Source organism: Alosa sapidissima, chromosome 8, assembly GCF_018492685.1.
Source record: "Alosa sapidissima isolate fAloSap1 chromosome 8, fAloSap1.pri, whole genome shotgun sequence".
Classification (NCBI taxonomy): domain Eukaryota; kingdom Metazoa; phylum Chordata; class Actinopteri; order Clupeiformes; family Clupeidae; genus Alosa; species Alosa sapidissima.
The window spans coordinates 33,271,746-33,299,639 of NC_055964.1; the positions used below are offsets into that span (position 1 = coordinate 33,271,746).

Consider the following 27,894-nt stretch of genomic DNA (forward strand, 5'->3'; position numbering starts at 1 on the left):
TCCACCCCCCTCCCCTCCCACATGGCGCAGGATCACACCTCCTCATTTCCAACCGGATTCCAACTGCAGATGTGGGGGAGAGACGTGGCGTCCCTATGTGCTGCAGTTGGCCTGCTTCTGTGGTGAAACGGGTGGAGTGCAGGCTGGCTGATAGTCACAACAGTCTGGGGGGGGGGGGGGGGGGCTGAAGTTTACATGCCTCTTTAACCCAGGAACCTGAGGCCCTATGGTGGCTGTTGAGCTGAGCTGACATCCAGGTGTCCGTGTCCTCAATGTGGTCGGACAGGTCCAGGTGCCTGGTGGATGGGGATGGAGGTCCAGGCTCTCAGTGAGTAGGTGGTGGTTGCTGAGGTCTAGGCTCTCTGTGGGTGGTGGTGATGGAGGTCCAGGTTATCTGTGGTTGGTGGAGGTGATGGTGGTCCAGGTTATCTGTGGATGGTGGTGGTGGTGATGGAGGTCCAGGCTCGCTGTGGGTGGTGGTGGAGATCAAGGTTTCTCTGTGGGTGATGGTGGAGATCAAGGTTCTCTGTGGGTGGTGTTGGTGGAGGAGGTCCACGCTCTCTGTGGGTGGTGGTGGTGGTGGTAGAGGTCAAGGTTCTCTGTGAGTGGTGGTGCCGTTGGTGGAGGTCAAGGTTTCTCGGTGGGTGGTGGCGATGGTGGTGGAGATCCAGGCTCTGTGTGGGAGGTGGTGGTGGTGGTGGAGGTCCAGGAGCTTGTGGATGGCGTTTGAGCTCCAGCACTCAGTGAATGGTGAGGATATCTCCCAGCCAGGCACCTGGTAGGGGCCTCGTGCTCGGGTACTCAGCCTGGGGGAAGAGGCAGAGAACAAATGAGATCAGGCAGTGTGCATAATTTATCATCAGCCGCAAACACACAGACCCAGAGCCCTGAGCGCCAGCATCCATCATCCTTAATTTAAACACAAACGCTATGCCATTCGTGTACATTTTGCATGTAGAGAGAACTACTGCTCCACAGTCATTTATCTGTGTCTTGGTTAATGGCTTGACTTTGTCATGGTTAACATCCTCTCAGTCTAGGTAAGATGTTTTAAAGTTAATATTCATCCTTATTTTTCTGATTGCTTTCTGCACACTGCACTAAATAGACACGAATTACAGGGATGATGAACTTTAAATACGAGATTATAGTATAGAACCATGTATCTAAAACATTGAAATTATATACTATACCAAATAAGTATGTATATTATACTATATACTATAGAAGTAGTTATAGTATACAATGTATAAGCCTAAGATATGGCAATCTTTGACACTGTGTGTACAATTTTAGTCTGTTTTAAATCCAGCTGACTTCACAGTGAAATCAAATCTAGTGTGCACTAAGACTTTAATCTTTTAATTGTAAAAGTTTGCATAATGTGTAGTCATGGGATTTATGGGAAGACAAACTTGTGGCTTACTTATTCATAGAAAGTCATTCAATATTTTTGCTGATATAATGTTCCTAACTTTTTATAGTACGAGTTTTGTGTTTCTAATTCTGAAGTGGTAATGTGTAAGTAAGTACTTTTGGAGATGTGTTTTGAGGAAGGTGGATGGAAACTCATCTGATGCCATTTCATTCCAGCTCATCAAGTCGACCTGTCAGTGTGGCCCGCTCATTGTGCCTGGAGAGGCAGCCCCCCACTCCCATAGAGACGCTGCGCTTCCTCAATCACTTCCACAGAGCGACTGCTTACACAATCACTTTAGCCTGCCATTAGAGTCATTGCAACAACGCTCCGCATACTGATGAGGACGGTCTGCAGCTGTCACGGCTGGATGGTCTCTCTTAGCCCTTTTGCATTGCCACTTGTGGTCGCGTCAAGCCAAGATGTACCACGCTAATTTCTGTTTCCATTACAACTTGACTGCACCACACTGAGCTGGCCCAAAGCCGGGCCGGGTCCGCCTCCAGAGTGATGTTCAAACATCTATCTCATTTGTGATTGGCTCAACGCTCTGTCTGTCATCTACGGTAGGTCAGTGCAAGAGAAGGAGAGACATTGCTTTGCAGCAGTGCAGTGCGTTTTACTCTATTGAGAGAATTTTGTAGGCCTACTGAACTCTGGCATGTCTATTTGTGTGCCATTCTGTACAAGTCTTAAATCTTGTGTATCTTGACATATTAAATGGCGGTGAAATACAGGCTTTTCCATTGTCACATTAAGTAAATGTGGTCAAAAAGTTGAATGTTTGAAAAGGCTTGTGCAACCACTACCAAACTGACTGTGGTTTTTTAAGTGATTTTTGCATATAGCATGACATTTATTCATGGACTGTGTTTGAGTTTGTGGAACCCTGTCGACCCTGCTCTTTATCTCCTAACGTTCTACAGTGTTCTAGAATGATAACATGTTAGTCTCTCTTAAAGTTCTACAGTGTTCTAGAATGAAAACATGTTATTAGTCTTGCTATTTATAAGTGACCCATGAGCTATACTCATATTCTCTATTATTTGCAATGATGTACTTGTATTTGTACATGAAAGGAACACGGATAATAAATGGCGTTATTTGCTTTCATTTCACTTTGGAAAGGTTGTTTTAAACATCATGACAGAAGATCGCGAGCTAGCAGATGAAAGATGGGAAATAATGGTGATGTCATGTTCATGGACTTGATTTTGGCAGTGCTTCGGTGGTTTCGCTAATCAGCAGTGTGGACAGTGGAGAACTAACAAAGCAAGTTAGTTCACAAAGACAACAAGCTGGCGCATATAGAAAAGCTAACATAATGTTTGTATGGTTACAATATAACTGCAGGGTAGTGTGGGGTAGTGCAGGGTAGTGTGGGGTTCTGTAGAGGGGTGTGGGGTTCTGTATGGTAGTGTGGGGTCCTGTATAGTAGTGTGGGGTTCTGTAGGGGAGTGTGGGGTTCTGTATGGTAGTGTGGAGTTCTGTACGGTAGTGTGGGATTTTGTATGGTAGTGTGGGGTTCTGTATGGTAGTGTGGGGTTCTGTGGGGGAGTGTGGGATTTTGTATGGTAGTGTGAGGTTCTGTACGGTAGTGTGGGATTTTGTATGGTAGTGTGAGGTTCTGTATGGTAGTGTGGGGTTCTGTAAGGTAGTGTGGTGTTCTGTAGAGGGGTGTGGTGTTCTGTATGGTAGTGTGGGGTTCTGTAGGGCAGTGTGGGGTTCTGCAGGGTAGTGTGGGGTTCTGTAGAGGGGTGTGGGGTTCTGTATGGTAGTGTGGGGTTCTGTAGGGGAGTGTGGGGTTCTGTAGAGGGGTGTGGGGTTCTGTATGGTAGATCAGGGTTCTGTAGTTGAGCCAGCAGCCAGTGGTGGTTAGTTCCCTGTGAAGCGCTTTGAGTGTTGAGAAAAGTGCTATATAAATGTAACGTGTTGTTGTTGTTGAGTATGGGTTTCCTCTAGCTCTGAGCTGAGCTCTCTCTGCCTTCTAAGTAACTCATTCTTTCTTTAAGTAAAACACCCTAATGTTGCAGATGTATTGTGTGGAAGCCTAAGTAATTACTGGCTCATAAATAAGTCATCAGGGCAGTGTGGTGCTTTAACTGAGATTAAATGTGCTTATGTGGCCTAAATGCCCATTAGAGGCCAATCCGCTGCCCTTAATCAACCCCCCCCCCCCCCCCCCACCCACCCCCAGGGCCTCTCAGCTGAGCAGAGCCTCTGGGCCTGCAGACATGAGGGTGTGTGTGTGAGAGAGAGAGAATGAGACAGAAAGAGAGAGACGTCTGTGCTGTGTTTGTGTGTGCGTGTGTGTGTATGAGAGAGAGAGAGTGATGTGTGTGTGTGTGTGTGGGACATCTGTGCTGCTGAGTGACAGTGTGAGTCATGCTGAATTCCAATTGGTTGTAGCGAGGGAGCACATAAATTCCTCCCAAGACAGAATAAACAAAATAAACAAGTCAAAACAATAAACATGTCAAAACAATAACCTTCAGAGTTCGTCACCCGGGCTGAAGGGGAAAACGGTGGAAGTAGGCTTGGTACAGTGTTGACAGACAGAACAGCAAATATACACACACACTCACACACACACATTCTGGCAGAGGTACACTAACACACCCTGATATGGTGATATGGACATGCATTTCTTCCCAAGCAGGTAGCTGTGCTCACACAACACAAACACACACAAGCACACACGCACACACACACACACACACACACACACACACAGCACTGTCGTCTCTCTCTCTCTCTTTTTCTCTCTGTCTCGCTCTCTTTCACACACACACACACACACACACTGATGTGGTGATACACATACTTTGGCATGGATATACATGCAGTTCTTGACAAGTAGCTGTGCTCACCCAACACACACACACACACACACATCCCTATGACGAATGAAGCGTGTAGGTGGGCCAGTGTGTTCACATGCGGGTTGTGCCTGTCTGTGTTTGCCGGGCTGATTGTCAGAGCAGAGCCCTGGGGGGCTGGCCCTGCGTGAGCCTTTATAATTGTGTCTGTTGCCAAGCGAGGGCCTCTTCACTAATCCCATGCAGCCTCTGCCACAGGATGGGGTGCACCTCTCGGGACAGCTCTCGCTGGACGCTATAATTGCTGCTCTGACAAGGTCACGTACCTATGCAGCAAATGGCTTCTCGTGGGGGTGTTCCACTGCAGGTCCTCAATGTAAAACACGACGCCAGGGACCGGGCCAGTGGAGCGACGAGGCTCACATGGACGTCTGCTAGAGGACACTGGAGGATACTCAGAGGACAGTATAGGATACTCCAGTCATGTTGGACAAAATGGGTAACGGCAGGAGATTCTCTCACAAGGACATATTACCAGTAGTGGTGTCCATTGCTGTCGTCGGACACGAGACTAGTGAAAGACTATGGATATAATACAGGACATGGAGGTGGTCTGTGTTTACCCAGGTGATCTGTGTGATGTCTTGGTCCACGGAAGAAGACCAGATTGAGCAAATCAACCGTGATATGATTGAGGCGTTTGCCGCTGAGGAAGGTGTTTGCAAAAAAATGTCAGGTGAGATCCCTAAAGAGGTTAAAGACCTAAAGGCCCACAGAGATCATCTACTGTAAATGCCCAGAGAGATCAGCTAAAGGCAGAGAGAAATCAGCTAAAGGCCCAGAGATCAGCTAAAGGCAGAAAGAGATCAGCTAAAGGCAGAGAGAGATCAGCTAAAGGCCCAGAGATCAGCTAAAGGCCCAGAGATCGGCTAAAGGCAGAGATAAATCAGCTAAAGGCCCAGAGATCAGCCTAAGGCAAGGAGAGATCAGCTAAAGGCCAGTTGTTGGATAGAGCATACTCCCAGAACAAGCTGAGGGCATAGATCAGTCAAAGGCCCAGAGATTTGAGCTAAATGTAAAGATAGATAAGCTAAACACCAGAGATATCAGCCAAAGGCCTCACAGAGAGAGATCAGCCAAAGGCCTCACAGAGAGATATCAACTAAAAGCCCAGAGGTCATCTAAAGGTCACAGATAGATTAGCTATCAGAGCCACAGAGAGATCAGCTAAAGGTCTGCGGTGGGGTACAGCACACTCCCAGAACAAGCTGAGAGCCCACAAACACAAAGATCAGCCAAAGCCCCAGAGAGATTAGCTAAATACACAGAGAGTTAAGTTAAAGGCCCACAGAGAGAGATCAGCTAAAGGCAGAGAGAGATCAGCTAAAGGCCTGCGGTGGGGTACAGCACTCTCACAGAACAAGCCAAAGGCCCACAAACAAAGGTCAGCCGAGAGAGGCCCACTAAAGACAGAGCCCAGAGAGATCAACTAAAGACAGAGAGATAAAAAGATCATCTAAAGATCTAATCTAAAGAGACACACAGATCAGCTGAAGGCCCAGAGACACACAGATCAGCTGAAGGCCCAGAGACACACAGATCAGCTGAAGGCCAGGAGACATACAGACCAGCTGAAGGCCCAGAGACACACAGATCAGCTGAAGGCCCCCAGAGACACACAGATCAGCTGAAGGCCCAGTGAAAGCTTGAGGGCTCCTGATTTGATGTTGTTGGAGGGAAGCGTGCTGGCGCTGAGCAGGTTGTATTAGTTTAGTGTACTAGAAAAGCCATTTGCGCTGTACTAGTTTAGTGTATTAGAAAAGCCATTTGCGCTGTGGAAGGTTGGAGCGGCTGTACTAGTTTAGTGTACTATAAAAGCCGTTTGCGCTGTGGAAGGCTGTACTAGTTTAGTTTAGTGTACTAGAAAAGCCATTTGCGCTGTGGAAGGCTGTACTAGTTTAGTGTACTAGAAAAGCCGTTTGCGCTGTGGAAGCAGGTGCGGCTGAGCAGACGAGGGGGGTGTTGGGTAGCCTGCTGGCAGCAGCGCAGGACGGAGATTAAGTCTGTGTTTAATTAGTGGATGGGTCACGAGCGCGACCTTCCGCCCCTCCCTGATTAGGGCTGATACCTCCTCATATAAATAGCCTCAACGCACTGGCAAAGGAGTTTGTTTTTAATCTGCTCTCCTAATCCTACCGGGATTCCTACTTTAATTTCCTACCCTGCCCGCTTCACCCAGGGAGTGCTGCTCGGGGGGGGGGGGGGGGGGCGGACATGGGAGCGGCACAGAGTGAGAGTGAGAGAGAGAGATGGAGGGAGAGAGTGGAAGAGAGATGGAGAGAGAGAGATGGAGGGAGAGAGTGGAAGAGAGATGGAGAGAGAGATGGAGGGAGAGAGTGGCAGAGTGGCAGAGAGATGGAGGGAGAGAGATGGAGGGAGAGAGTGGCAGAGAGATGAAGGGAGAGAGATGGAGGGAGAGATGGAGAGAGAGAGATGGAGGGAGAGAGATGGAGGGAGAGAGTGGTAGAAAGATGGAGAGAGAGAGTGGGAGAGAGAGGAAGAGATCTGGTTCTAAACTACAGGTACAATACAGTGAGCTGCTCTGTGTGTGTAGGCATAATGTGCTGAGCTGCTAGATCCTCATGTTCTAACCTATAGGCATAATGTGCTGAGCTGCTCTGATAGATCCTCATGTTCTAACCTATAGGCATAATGTGCTGAGCTGTTCTGATAGATCCTCATGTTCTAACCTATAGGCATAATGTGCTGAGCTGTTCTGATAGATCCTCATGTTCTAACCTTTAGGCATAATGTGCTGAGCTGCTCTGATAGATCCTCATGTTCTAACCTATAGGCATAATGTGCTGAGCTGCTCTGATAGATCCTCATGTTCTAACCTATAGGCATAATGTGCTGAGCTGCTCTGATAGATCCTCATGTTCTAACCTATAGGCATAATGTGCTGAGCTGCTCTGATAGATCCTCATGTTCTAACCTATAGGCATAATGTGCTGAGCTGTTCTGATAGATCCTCATGTTCTAACCTTTAGGCATAATGTGCTGAGCTGCTCTGATAAATCCTCATGTTCTAACCTTTAGGCATAATGTGCTGAGCTGTTCTGATAGATCCTCATGTTCTAACCTATATAGGCATAATGTGCTGAGCTGTTCTGATAGATCCTCATGTTCTAACCTTTAGGCATAATGTGCTGAGCTCCTAGATCCTCATGTTCTAACCTTTAGGCATAATGTGCTGAGCTGTTCTGATAGACCCTTATGTTCTAACCTATAGGCATAATGTGTTGAGCTGTTCTGATAGATCATCATGTTCTAACCTATATAGGCATAATAGGAGAGAGATCTCGTTTTAACCCATTGGCTGTCTCTGTTCGGCAGAGTGAGTGAGAGAGAGAGATCTCATTTTAACCCATTGGCTGTCTCTGTCTGGGGATGGACACCCGAGCCTGTAGAGCGTGTTAATGTAGGCATAAGCCTCTTGCAGTCTAAGACTGATGAACCGTTTTCACAGAGTGCCGAAGGGAGTTTTTAACAAGCGCAACCCCCCCCCCCCCTCATCTGTCCCTTCCCCCGTACAGAGGAGTTATTCCCAGACTTCAGCAGAGCACAAACCTGGTCAGTGTGGTTGCTGTCTAAGCCACAAATGAGCAGTAGCGGTCTGCTGCACCACATGTTAATGGCGCAAATGAGCAGCACTCTGTGTGATTGGGGGGGGGGTGGAAATCTCATACAGGTTCCCTGGTCAGAGGAGCCCCTTCTTGTCATTAGTAGCGCCGCCTCCCACCTGATTAAAGGACAATGAAATGATTGTCACCTCAAATTTATACGCTTTCATACTCCGCCTCCTGGGTCATTACAGACATCCAATGAAAACACTTAGGGGGAACTGTGATGATGTCATCGATGTCCACATCATAGATATAGACCTCTCCAGAATAAGTCCCGCCTCCTAACTTCCGTATCCATCCAACCTTCGGTCGTCAAATGTCTATGGGAAATAACATGGCGTTTTGAAAGATCGTACCTGTCAAACTCTGTAGGTGACAAAGTAGAAAAAGCTGGTGGGCAGATTGGCCTACACACTTCTGCCATCTAGTTTCCACTGGATTTTTTTATTTTCGGTGCCGTTTAAGTAGTATAGTCTAGTATAGTATAGTATAGTAGTAGTATAGTCTAGTATAGTATACTACTTAAACGGCACCGACAATCAAAAAATCCAGTGGAAGCTAGATGGCAGAAGTGTGTAGGCCAATCTGCCCAGCAGCTTTTTCTACTTCGCTACCTACAGATGTTTTACCGGTATGATATTTCGAAACGCCATGTTATTTCCTATAGACAATCGACGCCCGGAAGTTGGATGGATACGGAAGTTACGGAGGCGGGACTTATTCTGGAGAGGTCTATTAGAAAGCTAGATACCGCACTGGGCTCCAGAACATAGATATTAGAAAGCTAGATACAGCACTGGGCTCCAGAACATAGATATTAGAAAGCTAGATACCGCACTGGGCTCCAGAACGTACGTAAATAGCGTCGCCATCTTGGTGGGGGCAACAATAACTGGAGGCCAATGGAGGAGCATGTGACTCTGACTGGCAATCAAACAGGTGTCTCTGATTGCGGCAGGTGTTGCTGTCACTCCCCCATAGACAGTAAAGGTGTTGCCCCCCACCAATATGGCAGCCGCGATTACCATGCCACCTAATAGAACTCGACAGTCCATGAGGGATCTAGCTTTCTAATATCTATGGTCCACTTTCCCTTTTCTAAAAACGCTAATTAACATTTGATTTAAGTGTGTGTGTGTGCATATGTGCGTGTCTCTGTCTGTGTGCATATGTGCGTGTCTGCCTGTCTGTGTGTGTGTGTGTGTGTGTGTGAGGGGGGGGGGGGGTTAATAGCACCTGCATTACCATACTAGAGACAGATAATGCTCCTCCACTCCTTCTCTTCGGTTAGAGGAACAAAAGCACACTTATTCTCTGATGCTGTGCTCTGTAATACTATTTATAAAACATGCCTTTGTGTGTGTGTGCTTAGAAGCCTTAGAAGCCTTAATCTTTATTTCATTCCAACTTGACTGACAGGGAACAAAACCGTCTGCCTGTGACACTCTCTGCCCTGCCTGTGTGCTTCAGAGAGGAGAGGAGAGTCTGGAGATAAAGGAGTTCAGCCATTCATAAATCTCACTCCTCCAAAGACATCATGAAATCTTTACAAACATGTATAATGTAAGAAATGGAGAGCTTCTCCAAAATTTGTACAGAGAAACTTTTCAAACGAACTTTAATTTTAGTCACTTCCACCAGATTACACCAGAGCCAATAAACATAGTTCTCTCTCTAGAAAAAAACGAGAAAAAAAACTGGAACATTACTTCACCAAAGCACTAAAGTGTAAAGTCTCTCTCTGTTGTGACACACGCACACACACACACACACACACACACACACACACACCCACACACACACACAAACACACACACTCACACATACAAGTGTATACAGTGACGAGAGAGCCAGTTCACTGCACGCAGGACACTGAATAATTGACCGCCCAAACGAGGGAGAAGTGAGAGAGGAGAACTGCTGTCACCGCCTGTCACCACGCCTGCCTGTGGAAGCCTGCAGATGATGTCCATCCCTCTGACCAGTGTCCACACACACCACACACACATCTGAGGTCAGACCCCCTAACCAGTGTCTACACACACATCTACAAACACACATCTCCACCCACACGTCCACACATAGCTTCCCAGCATCCTTGCTGTCTGTTAACTGACCAGCGTCCACACAGATTCCCTGCTGTCTGTTAACTGACCAGCGTCCACACATAGATTCAATGTTGTCTGTTAACTGACCAGCGTCCACACATAGATTCAATGTTGTCTGTTAACTGACCAGCGTCCACACATAGCGTCCCTGCTGTCCCACTCTGCTGTGCTCAGAAAGACCTTGCTCAAACTCCAGCTCTGCTTAATGCAATCTGAATGTCAAAACTCCCTCATTAAACTCACACTAGGTGAAGTAGTGTCGAATGAGGATCAGACCCTCACTGAAATACCAGCAGTGGAGAGCTATAATCATGTTCACAAACACACACAGAGTTACCTCCCCCACCCCAACACACACACACACACACACACTACAAATTTACACCACTGGTCCTTAAAAAGGCCACAGATGCACACACACACACATTAACACCACTGGTTTTCATAAAGGCCACACATACACACACAGACTAAAACCAACGTTCCTCATAAAGGGGAACTCCGGTCTAACAACACCCTCGGGTCTAACAACACCCTCGGGTCTATTTGTGGATGATAATGAGATGCTATATGAATAGCGTATAGCATAGCCTTTGGGGGCAACTTCGCTATGTCAAAATAAATCACTTTTTCAAGCCTTGGGTAATTGTAAAGACTGTTGTGAAAAAAAATGCTGTTTGTACAGTCAGTGCTTTATCTCCTCTTCATGTCGCCACAATCTTGTGAGGAGAAAGTCTGTACAAGTCGATTACCGAATATGGAAAAAAGGTACTGTCAATGGACGCAACAGCAGGAGAGACTGTCCTGTTGGCGATGGATTTATTGAAAGTTTTGTGCTTGTACCAGAGATATTATTATCATTGTCATTATTATAATGAAAGAATAATGCTTCAGCTTACAGCTTACAGTCTCCCGTTCTATCAGAAGACTGCAGAAAAACACACATCACCATGACGACTGCAGACACCCCCTAGCTACAGCCTTGAGTTGTAAAGAGAAAAAATATGATATGCTGGTAGGCCTGAATACCCAACGCATGGAGCTACCATAAACCAGATAGCCTTAAATTACAGAACATATGGAGACCCCCATCCACTAAAATCAACACAACATAGACCTACAGTACATGTTCTAAAAGGATTTGTTCTTATGTCTCGTCCCAATAACCTCATTTCTCCATGATAAGCTTTTACAGAGAGAGCAGAAGACCTCCAGGAATACCAAACAAACCAGAACCAATCACTTCCAGAGAGAGTAGAAATACAATCCATCACAGCTAGCAGAGAGAGTAGAAATACAATCCATCTCAGCTAGCAGAGAGAGTAGAAATACAATCCAGCTCCAGTTCAGCTTAACCTGACCCTAGCCAGATGAATGTCGTTCCGCTTAGCTCCACCTAGCTTCACTCACATCCATCTGGGACCTCTTCCATTGAGAGTGATTTCTCCAACCAACTTTATGGTTTAGCCAATCAGGACGCAGGGCGGGAGTTTCATAGATGTGACAGCGTAGAAGCGACTGTGAGTCTGTTATTAGCGTCACGGGTTGGCTTCGATTTGAGTGGTTGAAGTAGCACCTCAATAGATGACGGACAAGTGGCTTATTCAATCATATGCAAGCATTTTTTTGATTAGGCCCAGCCTTCTGAAGCAACACTTCAATGGATCGGTTCCAGATGGATGAGTGGAGCTAGGCGGAGCGAAATTCCTCTGGCTATTGCCAGGTTAAGTTCATCTAGCAGCTCTAGAGAATTAACCAGTTCAGCTAGCAGCTCTAGAGAATTAACCAGTTCAGTTCAGCTAGCAGCTCTAGACAATTAACCAATCCAGTTCAGCTAGCAGCTCTAGAGAATTAACCAATCCAGCTCAGCTAGCTGCTCTAGATAATTAACCAGTTCAGCTCAGCTAGCAGCTCTAGAGAATTAACCGATCCAGCTCAGCTAGCAGCTCTAGAGAATTAACCAATCCAGCTCAGCTAGCTGCTCTAGATAATTAACCAGTTCAGCTCAGCTAGCAGCTCTAGAGAATTAACCGATCCAGCTCAGCTCAGCTCTAGATAATTAACCAATCCAGCTCAGCTAGCAGCTCTAGAGAATTAACCGATCCAGCTCAGCTCAGCTTCTAGATAATTAGAGGGGATGCATCCCCTCTATTGAAATCCGGATTCTTCTTCTTCTTCTTTTTACCTTTTTGTGCGCGCTATTCAGCCCAAACCGCTTAACATACAAATTTGGTTAAAAAAACGTTCCATAGATCTTCCAAGGCTTTACCGTCCTATCCGTTTTTCATTTTTGAGAAGTTTATACTTTTTGAGATATTTGTAATTAAAAGCAAAGAGTATAGAAGTAACAAGAGACGAAACTCTAGTTGGCGCTGCTGTCGCGCTTTCGCCATTTTGGACTGATCATGCCATTATGGCCGTTGACTTCAATCAGAACATGTCAACGTAAACCAGCAAGATTGGTCACTATATTGTGCTCAATTTCGAACCACTAGTTCACTTTTAAACACTACAGGTCATATGTATAAGAAAAAAAAATATTTGAATATCACACCGCTCAAATTAAACGGCAATATTATGTAGGGCTACATACAATACATGGGCTAACGTTACAGATCATGTCCATTCACTGGGCAGATCTACAACAAGTTTGACAGAAAGACTTGGATTTTTAATCTACAACATAAAAGTTTACTTTCCATCACTGTTCCCTCCGGACTGTAAGTCTACTTGAAAATACAGTAGGCCTATGTTTAAACTGGAAACAGAATAGGCGGCCATCACTTAGCTCAAGCTACGTTAGCCAGCCTGTCAACTGGAATGACTAGAGAAGCTAACTAACTAGCATACATGGCTATCAGCAAGCGGCAAAACGATAATTCAATAATTTCACAACGGGGGACATACGTTGGATGAAAAGGTAAATAGGCTAATCTTACATAGCCTACCAACTTCATTTCTCTTAGAAATCGATCCATTTTCTTAACAGTAGGCTACTTTACAATCAGTGGCCCTGCTCAGCTTCGTAAATCAAAGCATCAATTACCACCCCTTTTGTTCGGAAATTCTAAAACAACAATGTTTTTTAATACCTCAAAATAACATTTGATAAATTAACCTTACATTTTTCAGTAGCCATAGGTGTGTAGATTTGAACCAAATCTGGTTTGGTTCTTACCGGGGCTTTTACTGCCTGAAATATCCAATTTTGTTTATCACGCTAGGAGTTTGCTGGGCTGGTGGGTGCCTATTTCCATCTGTCAAATCTGTTGGAAGCTAAATTATTATGAATAAATGTATAGCCTTACTCATCATATTTTGCATTTCTCAACACGATTTATGACAGTTGGGGAATTCAGGGTATGAGAAAAGGTTAGATATATATATTTTTGTATACTGTAAGAAACTTTTTAATCTGGACCGATATCATTAAGTTCTATGACAGTTGTGTTGCGTTCAGTCCAAAATGGCGGAGCTGCAGCTTGGTTATGGGTGCGTTTGTTGCAATCGGACGTTCTATTGATTTTCGCCTCTTGTTACTTCTATACTCTTTGTTAAAAGTGTATTTTTCCCCCATAGACTTGAATGGGGGCTGTGATGTCATAATAGAGCCAGCTGCACTCGTTAAGTAGTTCTCAGAGCAGTTCCCAGGCTAATCAGAACACTGGCACAGGTGTCACCTGTGAGGAATTCAACTGTCTCAGCTTCTAAGCATACAATCTACCTCTACCTGAACTACACATCCTGTTAAAGTGTTTCCTGTGTGTCAAAATAAAAGTCCCAGCCATATCTCATGCATTCAGCATTCTCCAGAACGGCTTGACGTACATGCTTCAAATTTGGTACGAGTGTTTTTATGGACTCAAAGATGAAGTGGAGGTTGAAGGTCAAATGTCAAGGTCAAAAACACCTTGAGTGTGATATCTGAAGAATGTCATGTCACACAAGATTCAAATTTGGTTACTCCAAAAGCACCTTTGCAGGTATCACAATTACCCTACCAACCAGCTAGTAGCAAGCTCAACAGCCCCACCAACATCCTAACCAGCAGACTGCATCCCCTCGTGCAATTCCTCGGAATTGCATTTCTAGTTATAGTGGATGGAATCCACTATCTTGAAATCTCCTGGCTTCTTCTTATTATAACCTTTTTTTCTTTTTACCTTTTCAAGAATTAATGCGACTCTAACCGCTTAACGTACAGACATGTTGAAATAACCGTTCTGAAGGTCTGGAGTGGGGCAAGAGTTATACTTAAATAGGGGATTAAAAATGTTAAAAAGCTCATTTTTCCCCCATAAACTTCAAAGGCTTTGATGTCATAACGGCCTAAAGGCAGCTGCGCTTGTTAAGCTCCCAGAGTAGTTCCCAGGCTAATTAGAACACTGACACAGGTGTCACCTGTGAATTCAACCGCCTCAGCTTCTAATGCATACAATCTGGTGCTCCCTAAAACTACACATCCTGTTTAAGTGTTTCCCGTGTGTCAAAATAGTCACAGCCATATCTCATGCTTTGAGCATTATATCTCCAGAACGGTTTGACGGATATGCTTCAAATTGGGTACACGTGTTTGTATGGACTCAAAGATGAAGTGAGTTCATGTTGGAGGTCAAAGGTCAAAGGTCAAGTCAATGAACACTCTGAGTGCGATATCTCAAGAATGCCTTGACATACATGCCTGAAATTTGGTATGAGTGTTTGTATGGACTCAAAGATGAAGTGAATTGATGTTGGAGGTCAAAGGTCAAATGTCAAGGTCAAAAACACCTTGAGTGTTATATCTCAAGAACGCCTTGACACACAAGGTCTTTTGGTATGAGGGTTTGTATGAACTCAAAGATTAAGTGATTTAATGGTTTTTTTTCAAGGAATTTCCCCACCAACATTAAGCCAGCAGCTTCCCATCCACTATTGTAATTCCTCTGGCATTACATTCTAGTTAACCAATGAAATGTGTGTGTGCTCAACCCCCTCACTGGAAGTGTGTGTGTGTGATCAATCATTCACCAGAAGAGTGGTTGTATCGGTGTGGGTATGTGTGTGTGATCAACCCCTCAACAGCGTGTGTGTGACCAACCCCATTACCAGAAGAGTGGTTGGTTGTGTGTGTGTGTGTGTGTGATCAACCCTTTCACCAGTGTGTGTGTGTGTGTGTGACCAACCCTGTCACCAGAAGAGTGGTTGTGTGTGTGTACTGTATGTGTGTGTGTGTGTGTAACCTCTGAGCTGGTCCGGATGCCCAATCGCACTGTTTAAACCACCGTTAGTGAGCTCTATGTGTGTGTGTAAACAACCCCATCACCAGAAGAGTGGTTGTGTGTATGTGTGTGTGTGTGTGTGTGTGTGTGTGTGTGTGTGTGTGTAAACAACCCCGTCACCAGAAGAGTGGTTGTGTGTGTGTGTGTGTGTGTGTGTGTGTGTGACCAACCCTGTCACCAGGAGAATGTACTCCAGAGTCAGTGTTACTCAAGACCCTGTCTACCTGTCACACACACAAACACACACATGTACACACACTGTCTGTGTTGTTTTACACATACGGGTTCTAATGGACATGGAATCTAACATGGACCTCCACTTTAGATATAAGACCTGGTGATATTTTATTAACTTGTGCAACTATATACAATTCTTCACATAAAAAAATCACAATATGTTTTTTCTGTCATTACTGTAAACAAAAACATGATTCCATACAAAAACACATCCATACAGTACACAACATTTTATGAATGGAACACAAGAACATTTTGAGAGTCAAGCACATTGCCACTGGTGCTATTGATCTCCATGAAATGAGACAACCATGTGAGCCGAACAGGTGAACGACATCGGCGTGATTCCAGAGAGGTGGAGGCGGTTCGTATACTGCACCACATATCCACAATGAACATACAGTAACAACCATGCAAGGAAAATAAAAACGCGTGACATGAGAGACATGTTGAACATCAGAATGAACATTGCAATGAACAAAACCATTTCATTAATGTCTCACAGAATGATTACATCACATTCATATATGGATGTAATTATAGTACACAATGAGCACGTCACATTGAAATAGCTCTGTGTTTTACCGCAAATCCTTCCATCTTCATTTTAGAAAATGACAAAAAAATCTGTAGTGACTACAGGTCCTCTGACGGCTGTGAACATTTGTTTCTGATTGGACAGAAGCTTGGCTCCTGTGTGTGTGTGTGTGCCTCTCTGGAGTTCGCATGTGTGTGTGTGTGTGTGTGTGTGGGTGTGTGTGTGTGTGTGTGTGTAACCTCTGAGCTGGTCCGGATGCCCAATCGCACTGTGTAAACCCCCATTAGTGAGCTCTGGAACAGAGGAGGATGGGGGGAGGATGGGGGGAGGGGGGGTACGGGGCAGGAGTAGTCCCGCTGCCCTGAGGCGTGGTTGTTTGGGTCGGGGGTCGGGGGTCATACCTCACACTCACGGGAGCCAGAGACAGTGCAGGTGCAGGCTCCGTTGACCAGCGAGTCCAGCGTGTCGGCGTTGGCCTGGTCGTAGCTCAGGTAGTACTCCTGCAGCTGCGAGCTGATGGTGTGCTCGGGCGGAGCGCGGGCCTTTCTCCGCCGCTTGCGGCGCATGGAGTGCTGCTGCAGCTGGCGCATGCTGCCCGGGTAGCGGCGCCACGACACGTACGCCACCAGCAGGATGAGCGCCAGCGACAGGAACAGCGCCACCCCGCCCGCCACCACCTTGTGGAAGGTCATGTGCTCAAAGTCGGGTTCCGGCGTGAATGGAGGGGCACCTGGGGACGTGGAGGGGGGCAGAGCAGGCCGCTGATCGGGCCAGACAGGGACCACCACTGGGGGGGCGAGGCGCTGGATCGGGGGGGCTGGGGGGGGCTTTGTGGTGGTTCTCAGGGTGGTGGAGGGAGGGGGGGCGGGGTTGGTCACCACGGGGACAGGGGGGGTGGGCATCTCTGTTACGATTTCCTCACAGATAGTGTTGTTCTTCACAGCATCCATGACCCTCTCGCCCTGGAGGGCCTTCGGGCTGCTGCATATGATGGTGGCATCTCTGGTGCCCCTGTAATTCCTCATCCAGGCCACCAGGGGGCAGATGCTGACGCTGCAGTCCCAGACGTTGCCGGCTAAATTAATGGTGGTGACGGAGATCCAGGCTAAAGTCACTTCCTGGGACACGTTGCTCAGCTTGTTGGACTCCAGGTTGAGCACCTCTAAGTTGGGGAGGCAGCGGAACACCTCCGGATCCAGTGTCTGGATCTCGTTCCCCGACAGGTCCAGCTTCTGCAGGGTGTACCAGGTCCAGGGCGACCCCTGGATTACGGAGCGGATGCGGTTCCACTGCAGGTAGAGCGCCTGCAGGTTCAACAGGCGCGGGAACAGGAAGAAGTTGATCCTGGAGAACTGGTTGTGCTCCAGGTGCAACTCCGCCAGCCTCAGCAGGCCAATGAAAGTGGTCCTCGAGAGCGACCGCAAGCGGTTGTACCCCAGGTCCAGGAACTCCAGGCTCCGGCACTCTAGGAATGTCCTCAGCGGGATCGTGGTCAGGCTGTTGGAGCGCAGGTGCAAGCTCTGGAGCTTGCGTAAGCCCTGGAAGTATCCCGGGAGGAGGGCCTGAAGCTTGTTGTAGGACAGGTCCAGGCTGCGCAGGTTGGGCACGCTGTAGAAAGTGCCGTTCTGCACGTGAGCGATGCTGTTGGACGAGAGGATGAGCTCCTTGAGCCGTCGGAGGCCCTGGAAGGCCTGTCCGTCCACCGTGCTGATGGAGTTGTGGTCCAGGTAGAGCCACACCAGCTGGTTCAGATGGCTGAACTGGTAGGGCAGCAGACTCAGGAAGCTGTTGTAGCGCAGGGAGAGGCCCTGACACCCGGACGAGATGTTCCCAGGGAGCCCGTCAAACTCCGCCGACTCGCAGTAAACGATCTTCCCCTCGCAGCGGCAGGCGCCGGGGCAGGTCCTCTCGGCCGCGGTCAGCAGTGGAAGCAGAGAGGCGTGCAGGAGCAGACATGACAGCCAGCTGTCCCGCGCCCGGAGCCCTGCGGACGCACAAGCACAGAACAAGCTGAAGGAACGCGGAACCGCGCTAGAGAACATGGCATGGCATGCAGTTAGGCCTCGGCCTGAGTAATACAGTATAATACTACAGGACGTACAAGCACAGAACAAGCTGAAGGAACGCGGAGCCGCGCTGGAGAACATGGCATGGCATGCAGTTATGCCTCGGCCTGAGTAATACAGTATAATACTACAGGACGTACAAGCACAGAACAAGCTGAAGGAACGCGGAGCCGCGCTGGAGAACATGGCATGGCATGCAGTTATGCCTCGGCCTGAGTAATACAGTATAATACTACAGGACGTACAAGCACAGAACAAGCTGAAGGAACGCGAGCCGCTCTGGAGAGTATGCAGTTAGGCCTCGGCCTGAGTAATGTAACCCCTCTGCTTCCCCTAAAGCAGGGGTTCCCAAACTTTTCCACGACAAGGCCCCCCAAATACCACTAGGTTCTGGCCAAGGACCCCCGTGATGTGTTATTAAACCCATCGACAATACTACGGCAAATGTAAAAATACATTAAGCTAATCCTAATAATTATTTTAGCCACAAACACTTCGCGATGGAGTGTGTAAAAATTGTATTTGGGGCTTTCTGCTATATGAGAGCTATCACTCTACTATTATTCACAGTCATTATCATGGAAAATACAATGTTCAGTTATGCGACACATTATTATAATGGTATTGTATAACAACCCTAATAGTAATAGGTATATTTTAAAATGTTCAAATGTATTTATTTATTGCTTTTATTTTTCCTTCCAACTTGCTGAGGCCCCCCTGGCACCCCCTCGCGGCCCCCACTTTGAAAACCACTGGCCTAAAGCATATGGCTGCCCCCTGAAGAGCACAGCACACTTGATGCATCAAGGATGCATCTCTCCATCCTAGGACACACATGCAAGGAAGCATCTCTCCATCCTAGGACACAGGACATCCTAGCTTACACTCATCGCTTAGACTCATCGCAGTGCATAAGGGAGACACACGCATGCGGAATGAATCACATCTCATCAGACATGTGGCTCGACATGTTTACATTCGGCAGCAGGGACTTTAGAAACAGGCACACGTGACGTTGGGTTGGAGGATTGTATATGAGCCCAACGGGGATTGCAGTCCCATTAAAACTGAAGGATGACATGTACTGAGAAGAAAGCTATGTTTCATTTCAGCTAATTTGTGCAGACATTACAACTAGGGTAGGGTAACAACATGAATCATCCATGAGCGAACCTGATCTAAACTTTAGTCTGGCTGCCGTTTGATGCCGCTGGAACTAAATCAAAAGTTTCCTTTTGTCTACGCTGATGACAGGCAACAAACTCTGAGTTATTGCGGTTTTTACTGCAAGCAAACAAACGTGTCAATAAAAGACTTTTTCACATTTCTATTTTACAGTGATCTTCCTCAGTATGAGGGATGAGGGGAGGCAGTATATCTGACAGGCTTTCTCACTCACATCCGCTGTCGGCTCACAGCAAAGCGCCATTCAGAGGATGCCAACATCTCCCAGCACCCATCAGCCTCTCATCCATCTCCCTGCCCGTTAGAGCAGCTATGCACACACACACACACACACACACACACACACACACACAATAAACATACCAACACGAATTAAACTCACCTTTCACAGCCCCCCCCATCCCCACACACACAAACACACACACACACACACACGCACACACACACCTACAGTAACAAGCGGGGATGTTTGGTGTTGCTGCGGCGCAGACCAATGAGGCGTGTTGCGCTGTTTGAACACTCATCAATCCTGTGTGTGCAGTAGCGCCATGCTGCACTGTAGCTAAAGATCTTCCCCCAGATGACATCCTTTACACACACAGATGCAGACGCTGACACACACACACAGACACACACACACACACACAGACACACACACACACAGAAACACACACACACACACAGACACACACACAGACACACACACACACAGAAACACACACACAGAAACACACACACACAGACACACACACACACACACACAGACACACACAGAAACACACACACACACACAGACACACACACACACACACACACAGAAACACACACACACAGACACACACACACACACAGACACACACACAGACACACACACACACACACACACACAGAAACACACACACACACACACAGAAACACACACACAGACACACAAACACACAAACACACACACACACATGGTGGTTCCCCTGAGCCCAGATCATAGTGGGGCTTAATGGATAAGGTACCATATAAGCATGAGCTAAGGCCCTCAGTGGAGGAGTGCAGTGGTTGTCTGATTACGGTGGACGCTTGTCTGCGACGGATGCCTGGGTGCAGCGGACGCTGGCTGTCCCAACATGACCCTGCGCGGGCCAACCGGCCTCTCCGCCGCCGCCAGGGGACTGTCTGGGGCTCTGAAGAGGACTGAGTGAATGAGTGCAGCAGTGCTTAATGAGTGGGAGTCTGGGGAGAGGTGGCCACTGCCGAGAGGAGGGGCTGGTTGTTGAGGGAGTGATTAATGCCCAGCAGATGCTCATCAGAGGAGCCAGCCGATGCCGCGCGGCTCACTGGAGACCCGCGCGGTGGATGGGGTAGGAAACCGGGAGAGCGCAGAGAGCTGCAGCCGTCCTAATGAATAAATCATCTGAATAAATGAGAGATCAATTAAGAAATGAAACCCCTGGGCTGACATGCCTTCAAATTAAGAGGAGAAATGTAGCCTTTGCATAAATAAAGAAAAAAAAAATAAAAGAAATAAGGAAAGAAGAGAATTGATGTTATGTGAGCTTGTGTTCAATAGCTTTCATAACATAGCCCAGAGACATGGATACGCTGCAGCAGCCAGTGTAGGCAGCCAGGGGTGGAATGGATTATCAGAGTGACAATATCTCAAGCGATGTAGGGGGAGCGGTGTTCAGAGCCGAGATGACTTATGAGATGATGTTCTGTCGACTTCTCACCCCCAGGGCACACTCGCTGCTCTAGATTCCTCCTAACAGAGATGAGTGGCTGGCAGAGAGGCTGCGGCACGCCGCTAATTGAGGCTAATGCTTCTGAGGCTCTCGAAGGCTAACGCTCATCTGATGCTAAGGCTTGGCCTTGTCTGAGGCTCTCGAAGGCTAACGCTCATCTGATGCTAATGCTCGTCTGAGGCTAACGCTCATCTGATGCTAATGCTTGTCTGAGGCTAATGCTCGTCTGAGGCTAACGCTCATCTGGTGCTAATGCTCGTCTGAGGCTACCTCTTGTCTGATGCTAATGCTTGTCTGAGGCTACCTCTTGTCTGATGCTTATGCTAGTCTGAGGCTACGGCTCGTCTGAAGTTAAGTCTGATGCTAACATTTGTATGAGGGTAACATTCATCTGAGGCTAACGCTAATCACAAGTCTTGTGATTATCTTCAGTGGTTGTCGTTGTCAGGACAACTTGCTGATATACGACACAGCAGCAGCCTGATTCACACACACAGACTTACTCTCAGTATAACTCACACACACACACACACACACACCCCTGACCTCACACACACAGACTTACTCTCACTTTAACTCTCACACACACACTCTCACTCTTTACCATATATGCACACACACAAACACACACATACACACACAGATCAGATTTACCCTACTCACACACTCATTACAACACACACACACACACACAGACACACACACGCACACACACACACAAACGCACACACACACACACACACACACACACATACACACACAAAACCAGACGTACTCTCATTTCTCACGGCCGATCTCTCACTCCTTCCCACCCACAGAACAATTTTAGAGCATTCCTCTGAAGACGTCAGTCACAGGCACACATTACAGAAGCAAGCTGCTGCAGAGATAATGACATTTAGAGTAAATACTGTACATCACGGCTCATTTCATGTAAACATTGTTTTCAGTTACACCAGTCTTCTAAACACAAAAAAAGTGTGTGTCTGGGATTTTGATAATGCTCAAGGCTAAGAGTGTATTCAGGCTCTATAGCAGAGATTTCGTCTTTGCTGACTTTTTTTGACTGTGACTGCTGCTGCAGTTCTCTCAGTCACTCTGCCAGAAAGCAGGAGTGGCAGGAGCAGCGATCGCTCAGGAACAGAACCAAAAATGGTCTACAGAACCAAGAACACTCAAGCACACTCACAGAAACAAATACAATCTACAAAACAAAACATTCTACAGAACCAAATACCTTCTACATAACCAAACACACTTACGAACCAAACACATTCTATAGAACCAAACAGAACAAAAACACATTCTACAGAACCAAATATGTTCTACAAAACCAAACACACTTACGAACCAAACACATTCTATAGAACCAAACAGAACAGAACGCATTCTACAGAACCAAACACACTCTACAGAACAAAACATACTCCATTCTATAGAACCAAACACTCTACAGACCCAAACACATTCTACAGAACCAAACACTCTACAGACCCAAACATATTCCATTCTACAGAACTAAACACTCTACAGAACCAAACATACTCCATTCTATAGAACCAAACACTCTACAGAACCAAACATATTCCATTCTACAGAACTAAATACACTCTACAGAACCACCATACACATGATTAGAAGTAAAACTACTCCATAATTCCTAGTCATGTTACTGAAATACATGTGGATAATTACCCCCCCAGCTGCGGCTTTGAGGAGTGGGCTGTGTGCTTCTGTGTGCACTGTGTAATGACTGCTGTTTAAACATCGAGAAACAGCAGCATGAGATTGGCTGAGTAGCCGTTTCCACTGGAAAATCAGGACAACCTACGGGATTATAAAAGCATTTCTGAATGCTTCATGCACTCAACAGTGATGTTTTCAAGAGAATGAGCACGAGAACACAAGAGGACTGTATGTAAATGGAACATACAGAACTATAGCATGTGTTTGGGTCACTATTCTAAAACCATAAGGACTATAGAGATTATACAAACTGATAGTCATGTTATACTATATTCAGCATGTGCTGCATATGGTTCATAGTTTGTTGAATGTTCTCTGGTAGCATGTCGCTATTCATTGCATCGTTGTTGATCTTTTCTGATATATTTCTAAATTACGGTCTATATGAATTCCCACACTGTGCAGATCTTCTCAGCCATTTACCAAAATGATTTTGAATGAATTAGCAGCTAGTCACACACCATCTGCCAAACTCATCAACACATTTAACACTATTCACTGAATTACTGTGATAGTAAATCAGATTTATGCCAGACACAGTGATACCAGGGGACTATAGACCCTTTCAACAAGGTAAACAAAAACAATGCTTGAACGTTCTATTTGGGCCCCAATCTACTTCCTCTGCATTAAGATAACATATGGAATGTTAAAACGGAAGTCTTGTGGGGCCAACTATGATGCTGATAATGGAACTCTCTTGAAAGGGTCCATAGCACGGGTGAGTCAGGAGGCGTATGGTGCTGCTCACAGCGTATTTTCAGACAGGGAGACGGAGACGAAGGTTGTGCAGTATCAGGGTACTCTCTTGATACTGTAGTAATGTTCTAGTAATCTTGTTCTAGACAAGCAAAGACAAGCTTCATAGGCTTAATGCATTGAGCAGGGAAGCCAGGAAATGAGACACCTTTTCACAGCAGCCAACCATCCATCCGTAAGACCACCACCTGTGTGACGTCACGTCAGCTATCCAACTCCATATGTGGCGCTAACAAAACTAACCTGCTTTAGAGCGGCAGGTATTTTGTGTGAAACCCTCACCTTCATCTCACCTTTAAAACAGCTAGAGAGGCTCTGACTGGTCCTTTAAGTGAATTCTGTGATTCGGGCACATGTTCATGAGGCCTTGCGCCATAACATAACATGCCATTGACTGTCCTTCTCTTCCTTTCTTCAAAGCACATCTCAAGACCTTTCTGTTTAATGATCACTTCTCCTCCACACCCAACACATAGCTCCATAGTTTATATGTGTTTGTTTGTTGTATTTTCCTTCCCCTGTGTAAACAGAAAGGGTGGTGGTAGTGTAGCGGTTAAGGAGCTGGGCTAGCGTGCAGTAGCCTGTAGGGTGGTAGTGTAGCGGTTAAGGAGCTGGGCTAGCGTGCAGTAGCCTGTAGGGTGGTGGTAGTGTAGCGGTTAAGGAGCTGGGCTAGCGTGCAGTAGCCGGAAAGTTGTCGGTTCAATTCCCGGCTTCCACCGGTTGTGCCCTTGAGCAAGGCACTTAACCCCAAGTTGCTCTGGGGACAATGTGATCCCTTGTAATATAGCTGACATATGTGTCACTTTGGTCAAGAAGTGTCTGCTAAAATGTAATGTAATGTAAAGCAATCTTGGGTTTGAGAAAGGCACTATATAAAATGAACTTATTATTATTATAACAGCTGACTGACCTTCATCCTCCATTGAAGGAGAGAGGGCAGGATCAGTGTTCTGTACGGTATTACAGAATTGCAATTGTGTTAAGGATCAGTGTTATTCTAACAGTGCAGAATTGTTATAGTGTTAAGGATCAGTGTTACTGTGATGGTGCAGAATTGTTATAATGTTAAGGATCAGTGTTACTGTGATGGTGCAGAATTGTTATAGTGTTAAGGATCAGTGTTATTCTAATAGTGCAGAATTGTTATAGTGTTAAGGATCAGTGTTACTGTGATGGTGCAGAATTGTTATAGTGTTAAGGATCAGTGTTACTGTGATGGTGCAGAATTTGTTCTTGTAATAGTGCAGAATTGTTATAGTGTTAAGGATCAGTGTTAGTGTGATGGTGCAGAATTGTTATAGTGTTAAGGATCAGTGTTACTGTGATGGTGCGGAATTGTTATAGTGTTAAGGATCGGTGTTACTTTGATGTTGCGGAATTTGTTCTTGTAATAGTGCAGAATTGCAATAGTGTTAAGGATCAGTGTTAGTGTGATGGTGCAGAATTGTTATAGTGTTAAGGATCAGTGTTACTGTGATGGTGCGGAATTGTTATAGTGTTAAGGATCAGTGTTACTGTGATGGTGCGGAATTTGTTCTTGTAATAGTGCAGAATTGTTATAGTGTTAAGGATCAGTGTTACTGTGATGGTGCGGAATTGTCATAGTTTTAAGGATCAGTGTTACTGTGATGGTGCGGAATTTGTTCTTGTAATAGTGTAGAATTGCAATAGTGTTAAGGATACCATGCTGCTCTTGGGGATAGAGATGAGTGCTATTAATGTCCTGTTGGAGTTAAACATCAACTTCAGTGAGTTAGTGAGTGTGTTAAAGATGAGTGTTGTATTAGAGTAGGAGTTAAAGGTCAGTGTTGTTGTATCAGTGTTAAGGGTCATTAGTGTATGGATTTAAGATCTGTGTTAGCATTTAAGGATACATGTTTCTGTGTTAGAGTAGGAGTTAAAGATCAGAGTTGCTGCATTATAAGTTGAAGATCAGTGTTAGGAGTTAAAAATCAATGTTGCTGTATTAGAGTAGGAGTTGAAGATCAGTGTTAGGAGTTAAATATCAGAGTTGCTGTATTATAAAGTGAAGATCAGTGTTAGGAGTTAAAAATCAGTGTTGCTGTATTAGAGTAGGAGTTGAAGATCAGTGTTAGGAGTTAAAAATCAATGTTGCTGTAGATCAGTGTTAAGAGTTAAATATCAGGATTGCTGTATTAGAGTAGGAGTTGAAGGTCAGTGTTAGTAGTTAAAATAATGATGTTGCAGTAGTGTATCATTTCCCCAGGCCTGCGGGTGGGCTGGAAAGAGGGCTGGACAGCCAGAGGAGGAAATGACCAAATCAGGGCCACCCCTGTGTCCTGCCGGTTCAGATCAGCCCATGAGGCAGCTGTGCTAGTTGGGTTGGGATCTGTAAGCCCAGCGGCCATTTCTCTGGACCGGCACTGAATATGATCTACCATATGCTAATAAATAACTCCATTACAGCAAATCAAATGTGGCTGCAGGCGCCTGGCCAACTGCTTAATTGTAATTGATTAAGATTTCTCAGCCAAGGTTTAAAAATGCATATGCAGGCAAGTGAGTGATCATGGAGAGAGATGCATTTACACAGTAGCCTAAATGGGCGCAAATCCCACGCAATTGAACGCGGAGTGCAGAAAACACTTGAAACATGCCAACTTCTAATTCCTGCTGCTATCTATACCGCCTACTCGATGTGAAACATGACATAGTTTACTGCATAATGGTCACTTGGTTTGAAAAGCCTATGATACTGCGGACACTTAACCCTACATACAAACAAATTATGTCAACTAATCAGGAACATGCACGCGTTCGTCTGGAATGTTTAAATGTAAAGATGAGCAGCGTTTAACGAGCTGTCATTTCAATAAGAGACATCGGTTGTGAGTTGCTTGGACCAACAGGTGCAGCGACTATAAAAAATGCTCGCAAACCAGAAGCTCACCGTAGGATTTCAGCGCGCGTAATGTACTATCGTGCGCTGTGCCGGTCGGAGATGAACCTTAGACAAACAGTCACAAACGCCACAGAGCAATTTAACAAACAAGATGGTAGGGATGCTCAAGACGGTGCAAAGGCACAAGCGCAAACTTAATGCCCATGTGGTGGGGAAAATAGCAGAAGCCACGGACTTATTTACGGATTCGAAAATAAATGTATACTTTCCCATTCTTGGGAAATGCACTAATTAACCCCCCCCCCCCCCCCCCCCCATAATCACAGTTTAGTACTAATGTTACTCACCCATGGCTCCGCGTCTTTCCCAGGTGAAGACCGACAATTTCTGCTATCCCCAATGTTCCGTCGGATAAGGAGTGAAACTTAAACCGCAAAATTACCAAGGTACACGCATGACCGTGTACTGGACACAACGATATGTTGTCCCCAGCTGTCAAGTCAGCCAAGGCTTCACGAAATGTGTATGTGCCTCGAAATCGGTTGACAACATATCTTTAAATATACAACGAATAAACATGACATGAGGTGGCAGGTTGTTCCTTTCCTGTGAAATAAATGCTGATAATAATAGCCGCAGCGGTGAAGAATCCCGGGCATCCGTGAACGGGCACGAGCGCTGCTCTCGCGGCAGGAGCAGAGAAAAGCAGCCGCCAGTAATCCCGAAGGTTGGCGGAGGCAGCGGATGAAGTAGGCTGGACAAAGTGCCTGTGATGTTATTTGTGGTTTGGATGGGCACCACCAACAAAAACAGCCACGCCGACCTCTCCCGCTCTCCCGCACTCTCTCCCTCCCACTACAAAACCAACCCCCGAAGGTAACACTTCAAATGCGAATTGATTTTTAGGTGAAAATAAGGTATATAATTCTCTGCGAATTCCACTGATATTGTATGGGCAAAAACGACCCAAATGACAACATAACATGCTTTTGGCAGAATTGAGTTAAAAAAACAGAAAAGGCGTCTGGTGTCATAGTTCTGGTGATGTCCAGAATGTGCTTATCAAGCAAATCTGTATTCCAAAATAATCAAGTCTAGAATGGTTCCAGAGAGTAGAGCAACCTGATTCAGTACATTTTGTTTCCAGTAACCATACTAGGCCTTCAGCTGATTGCAAGAGGCAGGCATACAAAATGCAGATCCACAGTCTCTCTCTTTTCTCTTTCTCTCTCTCTCTCTCTCCAACCCCCATACAGTATGTGCAGATATCATAATATAAATCCGCATTGACACAGTGTTGTAAAGCAAAGTTCTCTGCAACTACAATCCCTCCACTGCTGCACCTCAACCAAGAATGGTTATATTGACACCTCACTACCTGTGATGATGTGGGTTTATATTGACACCTCACTACCTGTGCTGATGTGGGTTCATATTGACACCTCACTATGCTGATGTGGGTTCATATTGATA

At 46.0% G+C, this 27,894-nt stretch overlaps 1 protein-coding gene across 2 annotated transcripts; it reads right to left on the bottom strand.

Annotated features, from left to right (window-relative positions):
• Positions 1 to 661: 661 nt before the first annotated feature.
• Positions 662 to 27,096, bottom strand: lrrtm4l2 (leucine rich repeat transmembrane neuronal 4 like 2). Of its 2 annotated transcripts, XM_042102336.1 has the most exons (3): positions 26,769 to 27,096; positions 16,468 to 18,050; positions 662 to 806 (listed from the first exon to the last, which is right to left on the bottom strand). In XM_042102336.1, the coding sequence occupies exons 1-3, from the start codon at positions 26,770 to 26,772 to the stop codon at positions 741 to 743; spliced, it is 1,653 nt and encodes a 550-aa protein (XP_041958270.1). In that variant the 5' UTR covers positions 26,773 to 27,096; the 3' UTR covers positions 662 to 740. The 2 variants fall into 2 exon arrangements, with proteins under 2 accessions (XP_041958270.1, XP_041958271.1); XM_042102337.1 differs by lacking the exon at positions 662 to 806 and having other exon boundaries at positions 16,405 to 18,050.
• Positions 27,097 to 27,894: the final 798 nt, after the last annotated feature.